Source organism: Phragmites australis, chromosome 22 (assembly GCF_958298935.1).
Source record: "Phragmites australis chromosome 22, lpPhrAust1.1, whole genome shotgun sequence".
Classification (NCBI taxonomy): Eukaryota; Viridiplantae; Streptophyta; class Magnoliopsida; order Poales; family Poaceae; genus Phragmites; species Phragmites australis.
Window position 1 is genome coordinate 7283261 of NC_084942.1, and position 12733 is coordinate 7295993.

General features: G+C 42.0%; 1 protein-coding gene across 1 annotated transcript; it reads left to right on the top strand.

Annotated features, from left to right (window-relative positions):
• Nucleotides 1-7696: 7696 nt before the first annotated feature.
• Nucleotides 7697-10777, top strand: LOC133905005 (calcium-dependent protein kinase 29-like). The gene is made up of 8 exons (XM_062346690.1): nucleotides 7697-8343; nucleotides 9009-9132; nucleotides 9241-9384; nucleotides 9473-9625; nucleotides 9706-9821; nucleotides 9905-10072; nucleotides 10231-10452; nucleotides 10553-10777. The coding sequence occupies exons 1-8, from the start codon at nucleotides 7786-7788 to the stop codon at nucleotides 10745-10747; spliced, it is 1680 nt and encodes a 559-aa protein (XP_062202674.1). The 5' UTR covers nucleotides 7697-7785; the 3' UTR covers nucleotides 10748-10777.
• Nucleotides 10778-12733: the final 1956 nt, after the last annotated feature.

Below are 12733 nucleotides of genomic sequence, written 5' to 3' on the forward strand. Positions count from 1 at the left end.
ATGATTCTGTGTTCAATGAGGTTATAGCTGCCTGTGAGCACAAAAGGGTGGAAAACATCATGGCATTCAAATATGATTGGTGTGAGGAAGTAATTACACAATTCTATGCCACAGTCTGGTTCGATGGAGCAGAAAATCCCTTCATGCACTGGATGACAAAAGGAGAGCAGTACAAAGTGAGTTTTAGAGCTTTTGCTCACCACTTTCGGTTTGATACTCGTGACACTCATAAAGATTAGATTCACAACGAGCATCAACTCACTTTGGAAGAGTTAGGCTTCATGTATCTCAATCATGGAAGGGTTGAGTTTGGAACACTCACCGGTATGAGGCCCTTCTATAGATGTTTGAACTCTCTATTTTGGCTCATGTTGGCACCCAAAAGCGGAGATACAACCATAGTGCAAAGTATCTCGAGAAATCTTCTCGCGACCATGTCCAATGACCATGCACCTTTTAGTGTTGCATACTTTTTGTGGGAAGAAATAGTATTTACTTCCAAATCAGCTGTCAAGAGCTGTGGATACACTCCTTACATCATGTCCATCATCAAGCGTGTATCCAAGAAGACTTTTATGAAAGAGATCAAACATGAGCCATATCTTATGAGGCCTCTGAATATTAAAGCTCCATCTCCTTCGCCATCTCCTCCCCGTGTCCCACCGAGCACTAGAAAGATTGCTTCAAGACGTGCTCCACCACGAGGATCATCTTTTATCAAGAGCGCTCTCAAAGCCATATTCAATGTGTGTACTCATAATGCCACTCAGATTAAAGAGCAGAATGCCAGACTAAGGAAGATGGAGAAGCGCCAAAAGACAATGTCTGCTTCAATGAATCTTCAGACGCCCTGCTCTCCTATTGCTTCAGACAAAGCAGAGAGTGCACCCGTTGAGTTTGAGAATCTGTGGGCTTGGTATGATGAAGCTCAAGCAGCTGCTGAGAGCTCTCAAGTGCAGCATGATGATGATTCCTCTGATGCCGAAGACGTCCCTGCAGCAAGCTCTTCTCACAATGGCAACAACGATGGAAGTGGGGATGACGACGACGGAGATGATATCTATGAGGAAAGCAGTGATTAGTCCCTCTCCTATTTTTGGTGCTTGATGCCAAAGGGGGAGAGATGTCAGATATCAGTTTCTTTCTTTTTCCGCTTTGTAATCCTATCTTTTCATCGTAGTTGGACATTGAGACATAATTATTGTTTATGATGAACTATGTGGTTTGTTTTAAATATTTGTAAGACATTTTATGTTAGTATGATGCTTGTCGTGCTTTGATTATTAGATCGAGTGATATATATCTTGTCATATGCATCTTGAATACTTTTGTATACACAATCTTGCATCCCACGGATCCTAGGATATAAGGGGAGCTCTTGCAAAAATTTTCTCTTAAATATGTGCATTTGAGCTCAACTCGATTCTCAATCAATGCACACATTTAGGGGGAGCTCGTCATATCTTCTAAAATTCAAAATCCTTTTTCATTCAGCTATCCCTTGTAAGCTTTAATCGTGTTGTCATCAATCACCAAAAAGGGGGAGATTGAAAGTGCATCTAGGCCCCCTAAGTGGGTTTTGGCTTATTGATGACAAAACGATTAAGGAACTAATATGTTTATCAAAGCTATGAACAGGTTCTAGTCTCATTTGTGAAGACTCACGACGATTGACGCCCCTCAAAAAGAAAAAAGAAGCGGTGTGTAGTACTCAATAGGATTTAAATTGTTCTATCTTTGAAATTAAGTCTAGGATAGTTGTACTATTAAGAGGGTTGCAATTGTTAGATTTTATGGTGTCTCAATGCTCAAAGTAACCTATTAGAACCAATAGTTAAGAGACATATTCACCCACGGACACCGGGAGAAATAGGCACATTATGCTGAGCCCAGAGTCTCTGGAGTTCACCGGATACTCCAGTACTCAGTGTTTTAGGCAGGTGTCTCCGAGAAATACTCCGCCAGAGAGCCTCGGTTCCGAATATTTTTAATTGTCTGGAGTCTCCGGTGTTCATCGGATACTTCGGTAGTTGGTGAATTTTTGGCCGGAGTCTCCGGTGTTCACCGGATACTCCGAGTAGAAAAAGTTTTTGGTCGGAGTCAGAGAGTCTCGGTTAGCATTTAAATTTAAATGACCGGACTCTCCGGTGTTCACCGGATACTCCGGTACCTGGAGAGGCCGAAGAGTCCGGCAAGTCTTCGGACTGTTTCTTCATGGTGACTAAGTCTGGCCCGGAGACTCCGGTGTTCACCGGATACTCCGGGCAGTTCAACAGAACCGTAACGGCTAGTTCTGACACCATTCTGAGCCCGTTTTGGATTTCAGGCCGGAGACTCCGGTGTTCACCGGATACTTCGAGGTAGGTAAGTCAGAACAGTAATAGCTAGTTTTTGAGGGTGAGCTATATATATCCTCACACCCCCTAGCATTTATTGCTTGCTGTTGCTGCTGAGCTCCACCTTCAAAAAGCTTCCCAAGAGCATTTAAGAGCCCTCCAAACATCTATAGTGCTTTTTTGCGCCAAATTTGAGAGATTGTGTTTGGAAGTGAAATTGAGTTGTTGAGCATTGAGTTCATCAAGCATACATTTGTGATCGTTTCTCTTGGAGCCTTATGCTCCTAGACGGCAAGACGTCGCCCGTAGAGCACCCAACCATTGTGGAGTGCCACGGGAAGTTTGTAATCGACATCGATTTGAGTAAGAAAATCTAGCTTGATCTTTGTGGTCGCTAGAAGAGGATAGGGTTGGAAAATACCCGGCTCTTTGTGAGCTCCTCAACGGAGACGTAAGCACTTCTTTGTGAGGTGGCCGAACTCTGGGATAATTTCTTGTCTCATCACTTGTGCAAGTTTTACTAATTGTGTAGTTTTGGAATTTTTCCCATATATTAGTATTTGTGAGTATCTTGCTGTTAACTCTTGTTGTTTAAGCATTTTACTGATAATAGAACTAGTGCTATATTTTAATCTCTAGTTATACTTGCTTAGCTTCAGATGTTCTCAAGATCCTATATATCCCGGATATTCCGGACTAGACCGGAGTATCCGACCTTCACCGGAGTATCCGGTATCTGTTTAATCTGCTGTTAAGTTTTAATTTTCAGAAACGCCTATTCACCCCCCCCCCCTCTAGGCAACTTTAAGTACATTCAGAATTTTGGCTGTTGCCACCAATAGTATACGATATATTTATAGACACACATTTAAATTTAATCCATGAGACGTTAAGTTTGATCGCATCATATATACACAAGCACATAATTTAAGTCATAAAACATCATGTCTTATCACAGTATATATATACCGTATACATGTCAAGCTTCATTACAACAAGGATAAGGAGTTTAAGATCTCTTGTTCATCATTGGGTCTGAACTCTACCCTTTCTTGTTGGATGAAGGTAACAAGAGAGACGAGGCAATTTCATAGAACTCGTCGGTTGGACTGATGATTTGGTCATTGATGAACCCGACAAGTTGTTCTTGAAGTGCTATGATTTCAACAGACAAGAGTCAATCTCTGGACAGCTAGATGAGTTGTAATTTCAAGAATTAAATAAATCAATCCTTATGAACACGTATCGGACCTAAAAATTAATCATCAAGATGTATGTTGCATACCTCAGCATCAAGGTGTGACTGGACGAGGCCGTGCACCGTGCTTGGATTTTGTGCGTGCCATTCCTACAGAAAAATTTTAGACACAAGAAGCACTTGATTTAGAGTTAAAAATAATGAGATATGTAATCAAATTGTGGTCACAATATATGCATCTATTCATATTTAGAAAAAGGCCAAGTAAAACGTGCAGATGGTTAGTAAGTCATTGTCTTGCTCATGGACATGTGCTAGCTAACTAGGTAGCTATACTTGCCTACATATTGACATTGATGCAAAATTTGATGGAAGAAAATCCCAAGCTCAAAGAAAAGGACGCTTCTAATTTTCATATTAAGTTCTTCATAATAGCTTATGACATATAAAGATGCAAGATAACGAACAATCGTGCTATCATGTCTCATAAGTAAAAACATAATATGTACAATGCTACACATAATAGACATCAACGATTTGAATCATTGCTACACACAATATGTACACAACTTCACCTTACACAATTCAAACTAATTTAGTGAAGCAGACAACAACTATATATCCAAAAAAAAATTCAAGTTCACATTCAATTTGTGCTTGGAGAAGCATTGTTCCACTCCTCACCTCTCTTAAGCTGTTCTGAGTTTCTGAATGCAAGTGTTCTTCGCTTATGAAACTGAATGCAAGTGTTCTTCACATTCTGAGCACCAACACTGCAATGTACAAATATAAAAATCAGGAAGGTCCACAAATGTTCTCAAATGAAAGAACAAAAAAATAATCATTGAATGTACAAAACTGATGTACAGTAAGGAAACAACCACATTACGTCTTTTGCTGACCTTTGCTTATCATTTCTCGAGATTATGTAAATCGGTTCCTAACTTTATTCTATTGTAAATTGTAATAGTGTAAAACACCACGCTGAGTGGAAAATTTCAGATAATAATCTCTTAACTTATCAGTTGAACAACGAAATAGCATAACAAGGGCTGAAAGCAGCATACATGATATTGCAAGAATGAAGCACCAGAGCATAAACTAATATATCATTCATCATGTATATAAAGAACAGTACTGAACCAAAGCATAAAGTAGTAATGTTAAAATTTGCTCTCAGATTCTAACAGTTGGCTCCAAAACTATGAAAGTCTGCTCCCAAGTTGATCTATATTCGTATCACAAATTGGACTAGTAAATGAGATCACACCTTGATTAAGATCATAGAAAAAATTTCTACAGCATCCTAGACAGGGCTTCTGAGCAGGTGAATGCACATTGGAAAAAGGAAACAAGCACCTGTGTAACATAAGACCAGCAACACAGCAGACCAACAGGGCTCAAAACCCCAATTACTGAGACAACAATATATACTGCTCTTCCCTAGATTAATCAAGCAGATCAAGTTCGAGTTATAGACAACCACAACACATGTCCAGGAGCTTAACACAACTAGGCAGTGAACAAAGAGATAACAAGATCTCAAAATTGGTATGTAGAACCAATCAAATGAAATCAAAGTGTCAAAACAGTTACTGCCTAGATCATCCAAAAATAGGGAGCTACTCAAGATCTCATCTATTGTACTCAACTTACTAGTTCAATCTCAATATATGTAATCATCACCGAGCAAAACCCAACTTACATGAGCATCCATCCATCCATCATCAAGCAAGGAAAAACCCACATACACCATCCATCATCAAGCATGGCAAAATCCATCATCAAGCACGACAAAACCCTAAAAATTGGCACTATTCTTAACACATCCATCATCCATCACCGTGGTCGGACAACACATTCCCCTTTGAAAGCAATTCCCTCAAGAATTCTAACAATTCATTAAAGTCCTTACCGGTCCAACCATTGCCAACCTTCATTTGCATCAGTGTCAGCACCACATGCAACTTGCAGTGCTCATCTTTACAGTTCAGGTAAACTGGTGTTTTAGAGTCCTGTACCATACAATAGTACTTTTGATATTATCTTTCACTAGTGAAGTCCCTCTCCCTATCGCGTTATATTTTTTCTATGTTGTCTTCATTGTTGCCAACAAAAATATCCCTTCCATCGTTCTTGACAACAATATCTTCAAATGCTGACATATCGAAGTCTTTATTAACTATCATATCGTTGTCTCTATCTTCTTCGACTGTTAGTTGCCCTTCACGTCCAACATCTTCATGTTTGTCGTGCTCAGTCTAACGGTTATAGCAGCCTTGAAACCTCTGTGAATCAAGTGTGCACGAATCTGCTCTATATTTGAAAATTGCTTCTCGTTCTTGTAGTCGACATACTGACATCATATATAGTTCTCGACACGTAGCCCTAAAAAAAAGCCTCAACGCCAACAACAAACTCTGGTCCCCCTCGATCCTTGTACATCTATGACCGGTCCATCTGCAAATTATTATAATTAAACCAATTCAACTTATAATCATTAAACATGTCTAAATCTAGAACAAATTCATTGAATTACCTTGCATCTTGATTGATCCCTATTTGAGGGTCCATCTCTTTTTGGTACTTGGGCCGAGTCAGGGGACCCGCTTTCCAAAGGCTGTCGTATACTATTACGATCCGTTGGTGGACGTGTCATCCCTACAACATAGTATTCTATCAAATATGTTAAATTCACTATGTTGATTAATGAATAGAGGAAATCCACTAGATTATTTTTTAAATTTAAGAATTTAAAAATATACGCAATCCACATACTAGAAAATTGGATTTAGATTTTAGGGTATTTACAAATACCTCATTGGTTTTTTTATTTTTTGCAAGGGTGCCACTCAAATGACAGTTTAGTGGTATTTTTGTAATTTTTAATCGCAATAACGGTTCAAGTAGTGACACATCTGCAATTGTCCCGAGATTTTAATCTACACACCTACATCTATTTATATGTGACTTTAATCTACTGCTTAAATCATCTACAATGATAAAATTGTGCTCTTACTCATTCCAAAATTTAACACTAAGGAACAACCACCTAAATTTAAACCTAGAGCAATCTAGCAACTAAATCCAACTAAGAATAAATGCAGATCATCTCTATACATCTAATAATGATAAAGTTGCAAACTTTTTCTAAATTAAATCTCAAAATCCATACCCATAGAACAAGCACCAACCATTAACCCTAGAGCAATCTACCAAATAAATCTATCTAAAAATAAAATATATACCATCTCACTAACCTTAGAATAGTTAACTCCTCCAAATCTGGAATCCTCAACGCAAAAAATCTTTTCTCCAACCACAAGACGACAAGTAAAATGGCGAACAACACTATTTACTCAGGCTCGAGTGGCTCTATTCTGGTCGAGCTAGGGGAGAAAGTGGGCTTTTATACTATATCAGTATCAGTACCGGTTGGTATATGAACTGACACTGATAATCACTATCAGTGCCGGTTCGTTGCTAGAACCGGCACTTAAGTATCAGTGTCGGTTTCAGCTACGAACCGATATTGCTGTAACTATTAGTGCTGGTTCTTACTCCTTCAGTCGTTGTTCACGCGCAGGACTTTAAGATCCAGCACTGATACACCTACAGTAGCGTTTCCTGTTGAACTGACATTGATAGAGCGCTACATATGTGATGTTCTGTAGTAGTGGAAGAGCTATAGAGAGTAATACAGGTATGACCAAGGGTGATCCGGGACTTGTGATTGCTGATTGTGAAGTCGAGCACCAAGGCAAGAATCTATGCATACTTCAACTTTACTTTGGATCAATACGTTGTTTAATTTTGATAAGTTATCGCTATATATATGTCATACATATTTAGCGATTCGATGTCGGAGTTTGTAGATCCTATTTTATTACATTAACTCTATCTTGACATTGTATATATCTTGATCTATTATAACATGGGTGTCATTATATAATCATCTAACTTAAAATAAATATATTGTGTTTAATTAGCAAGCTTAGATTATAGAGCCAAGAAACAATCCCAAAAATGGCAAAACGAGAACGAAGGACCCGGGAGAAAAGAGAGGCTCCCTCTCTGTCAAAGCCATCCACCACGACAGCGCCATTTCCTCCATCTCTCTCCTCCTCTCTTGCCCCAGAGATAGGGAGAGGAAGAGAGAGATCCACGCCGTCCGTCCAGGGAGATTAGGCCGGCCACTGCAGCGGGCACGACGTCGTCGTCCGCCCGGCGTCGTATCGTGGCGCCGCAGCGATGGGCAACTGCTGCGTGGCCCGGCCGTCCTGCAAGCGGCGGGGCGGCGGCGGCGCCCGCCGCGGCGGCCGCCTCGGTGGTGCTAATGTGCGGTCCTACTCCACGGTGTCCTCGATCTCCGACGCCGCGCGCGCCGCGGCCCAGACTTGGCCGCCGGTCACCGTGCTGGGTAAGGGCCTGGCCGCGTCCGCTAGCGCTGAGGAGCTGCTCCGGCGGTACCAGCTCGGCGAGGAGCTCGGGCGCGGCGAGTTCGGCCTGACGCGGCGGTGCACCGACACGGCCACGGGCGAGGAGTTCGCGTGCAAGTCCATCAGCAAGCGCAGGCTGCGCAGTAGCGTCGACATCGAGGACGTGCGGCGGGAGGTGGCCATCATGCGCTCGCTGCCGGCGCATGCTAACGTCGTTCGGCTGCGCGAGGCCTTCGAGGACGGCGACGCCGTGCACTTAGTCATGGAGGTCTGCGAGGGAGGCGAGCTCTTCGACCGCATCGTCTCGCGCGGACACTACACTGAGCGCGCCGCCGCCGCCGTCGTGCGCACCATCATGGAGGTCGTGCAGGTTCGTACGTCGAAATTACCCATGCATGCGCATTTCATTTTCCATGTGGTATCAGGGGGTGTTTTTTTTTCTTTTGAAAATAAAATCCGGCTTAAAAGGATTGGAATGCCACTGAATAATAACATTGTCACGGCTACGCCTTAGGACCCATCTGAAACCTATGAATTTCGTAGGGAGCAGCAAATTCAACTCCTGTAGGGATTGGAGAATAAAATTGCATTCGAAACATGACTTGATTAACCAAAAATACTCTTTGGAAGAGTTGATCGAGCAATGTCAAATTACAAGGACATATAGAGATGATAAATGTCTTCGAAACAAATTGATTTATATGAACGTATCGTAAGTATAAAAACGAAATAATGTGGGAGCTGCTGAGATAGACAATTTTGTTCATAATGTATGGCTTAGTAGTAATTTTCGGTTCCCTCAAAACATACATATTCAAGATATAAGTAAGGAAGCAATGCTTGTAAACTGTTACACATATACGCTTATGTGCATTAACAAGGTCAGATGCATCTTACAATATTCTGAAATGTTGAAGAACATGTCTAATTAGTCCATCTTGCACAGTTATGCCATGCAAATGCGACAACCTAAGGATACCAATAACCTATTATCAACTAGAAATGCTAAAATTTGGTATCACAACCTCTTTGCAGCATTGCCACAAGAACGGCGTCATGCATCGGGACCTCAAGCCTGAGAACTTCCTGTATGCCAACACATCTGAGACGTCCCATCTCAAAGTCATCGATTTTGGTCTCTCTGTGTGCTTCAAACCAGGTACAAACTCCTGCGCAAAATCACAAGGAATTTTATTTTATTTTAAATGATCGAAACTCCAGAAACAATTTTCACATTACATGGAGTTGTGGACTTTTTCATATTTAGGTGAAAGATTCAATGAGATCGTTGGATCCCCCTACTACATGGCTCCTGAAGTTCTGCAGAGGAACTATGGACAAGAAATAGACATATGGAGTGCAGGAGTCATACTGTACATCTTGCTGTGTGGCGTCCCTCCTTTCTGGGCTGGTAAGCTCATATGTATGGATCAAGTTAAGAAACTCCAAATTTTGTCCATGTTCATCAACTCATCGAGTTTATTACGATGATACTGCAGAGACTGATGAAGGTATTGCACGGGCTATCATCCGCTCGAACATTGACTTCGGGAGAGAGCCTTGGCCAAAGGTATCAGAGAATGCAAGAGATCTTGTCAGGAAGATGCTTGATCCTAACCCCTATTCTCGGTTGACAGCTCAACAGGTTCTAGGTTAGCTATCCTCACAGTTTTCCAGTTCTAAATATATTTGTGCTGAATCTAACCATAATTTCTGGTCTATGAAAATGAAGAACATCCTTGGATACAGAATGCTAGTGCAGCTCCTAACATCCCTCTTGGAGAAGCAGTGAGGTCCAGGCTGAAGCAATTCACTGCTATGAACAAGTTCAAGAAGAAGGCCTTACTTGTGAGCTGACAATGCTGTCCCATAGCTGACAATTTTGCGTATCGGTATTCTCGGAAGGCCTACTGAACCTTTTCATTGGTTAGGTGGTGGCTGAGTACCTACCAACCGAAGAGCTTGAGGCAATCAGGGAGCTGTTCCACATGTTGGACACCAACAAGGATGGGCACCTGACAGTTGAAGAGCTCAGGAAGGGACTGCGAATGATAGGGCACAATGTCCATGACACCGATGTGGATATGCTCATGGAAGCTGTGAGATCCTCTTTACCTATATATTTGTCGCACCATCTCATTTCCAAGTTTGCAAGTTGTAGCATTGCTCCATAGAATACATGTTCGATCACAGAAAATAACCTGGTAAACAATTTGGATGACTAGTAAGAAGACGATACTGTCTTTGCATTCTCTAGGCAGACATAGACGGCAATGGGACCCTGGACTGCAAGGAGTTTGTGACAGTTTCCATTCACCTGAAGAAAATCCGTAGCGAGGATCACCTGCCCAAGGTGTTCAACTACTTCGATAAGAACGGGAGCGGGTACATCGAGATGGAAGAGTTGAAGGAGGCGCTCTCTCCAAGAGGCGACCAGAAGGCAATCGACGACATCATCCTGGATGTTGACAAAGACAAGGTTAGGCCACCATCCCTTCACAAGAACTAGCAAAATTTTCATAAGATCTGAAGTGTTAAGCTGGTTCGCTGAAGTACTTAATTAAAACATGTTGTCACAGGATGGCAAGATAAGCTATGAGGAGTTTGAGCTGATGATGAAAGCTGGAATGGACTGGAGGAATACATCTCGGCAGTACTCAAGAGTGGTATACAACACCCTAAGCCGCAAGATGTTTAAGGACATCTCCCTGAAGCTTGATCCAAACAGTGGTCCACTTGGTGCTGTGGCGAAAGAACAACTAGCGATTAACTGAGCGATGTGCTTGGTACAGTCCATACTCAACCGAAACAAAGTGCATGACCTGTATACAATTTTCCGTGTTTGTGTATAGGTCACAAAATTTTGGCATGCAAAGGTACCAGGGGTGGTCCATTGGCCCTGATTGTTTCAGGTGCAGATTTCAAGGAACTCCCAGAAATACATCCTTTCTCTTTCTCAAACAAAAAGAAAACAAAAATTATATCGTTCACCACATTCATTCACCCTGCGAAGGAGCCTGCGACCGAACGGTCTGCAGCGCTCAAGTAGCACCCGGCTGTTGTGCAGTCCCGGGTTCGATCCTTGTCGGGGCGAATTGTGGTGGCTCGCGTGTGCACAGCGACTCGCTCGAGCGCTTTCGCTTGGAGTGGCAGTCCTCCAAGGAGGAGCAGTGTCGGTGAGATCGGATATAAGCTAATATGTTGTCTCATATCTAACCCTAATTGATAGGGAGTCTTATATCTCATCCAATAAGATAAAGCAGACGAATCTAACTTGGATACTACTCATTCTCAAGTTGAGCAACCAATCGAGACCTTTATAGTATATATCTTCTAGATTTTTAAGTGTATCAGGTACCACAGATTTGGTTCCGTAGTATCCAGAGTTGTAATACATGTGTATGGTATATCCTGTCTATATATAGTGCACTACTTATGTATATATACCCCATATGTAGATATTCAACAGTAGCCCCCTAACTCTACTCAGCAGTGAGGATTTCTGCATGTGTTTACTCGAGTACTGCCAAGTATGAGCTTAGATGAGTAAGGTAGCTCAAACTCACAGTCAAAAGAATCGAGTAAGAATATGCTCTATTTTGAGTATTGAGTGCAAACGCATTTGGGTCGAGCACCCTGCTGTTATCCGCACTCCAGACTCAAAGAAAGGCTTGGGCAATTTGACTTCTCGACATCCGTCTATGAGTAGAGTTAAAAAGATTTCCAAAATTTGAAACGTTGGGTATAGGAACATTTAATGCATGCATACGGGTGTGCAGAGATTCGCAAAACGCTATCATCGCTCCTTTCTTGCCTATGGAGGCACCACAATTTGTATCTGAAGTGGAAATGATTTCTAAGCTTTATTCTGAGGTAAGGCCTATTTATTCATCCGAGAGGAGAGCCCTATAGTCCTATCCTTATTGCCTCCACTGCAAACTTGCCCTTCTAATCTGTCCACCATGACCTTTGGGGGTGCTCGACATCATCTCCAATGAGCTGCCACATCTAAAGGATTTCACCTTCTTCCGTTGCGTCTGCACTTCATAGTGTGAAGTGCATAGGATGGCAGAATTCGCACCTTGGATTCTGAAAGGGACATTCATGCACGAGGATGGTATGGTGGAAGTACATCGCCTAGGTGGTGAAGTAATTTCCAACCTTCGCTTTTGAGGTTTAATTAGGGACCTCGAGCGGGCTCTTTATCATTGTTGAAAGAGTGAGTCAAATTACAGCCAGAGTGATTACCCCAGTCACAGGATGGTTCTCTGATCTTCCTCTGCTATCCTATGATGCAGTTTGGTAAATCAAGAAGGATGCGTGATATAGAGGGTTATGGAGTTGTTCATCATCGTTGTTCCAAGGATGCCATCTTTTCATCTTCAAATGATAAAGGGAGTGCATGTTTGTCTCATCAACAGACCTTCACAGTGGTTTCAGATTTCTAGTAACAAGTTTTAGTGGCGCATTGCAGATTTTCTGGATGGAATTGTCTCAGGAGATCTGTTGGGAGCCATAGCAATATAGGAACAGTCGATGCCCAAGTTCGAGATCTAGCAACCTAGTCTAGGAGGTTCTCGACTGCTTCTGGTAGAGACTTGCACGATTTTCTTGAAGATTGGCGACAAAATTGATGACCCAGCTGAACATAATGCCTTGATGCTGGTTTCCCTTCACACATTCAACGATAACATTTGAGAACCACTGGAATGGGAGGCTACTCCATGGCTGAAGGAAAAATAAATTCTGCTGGACATGAC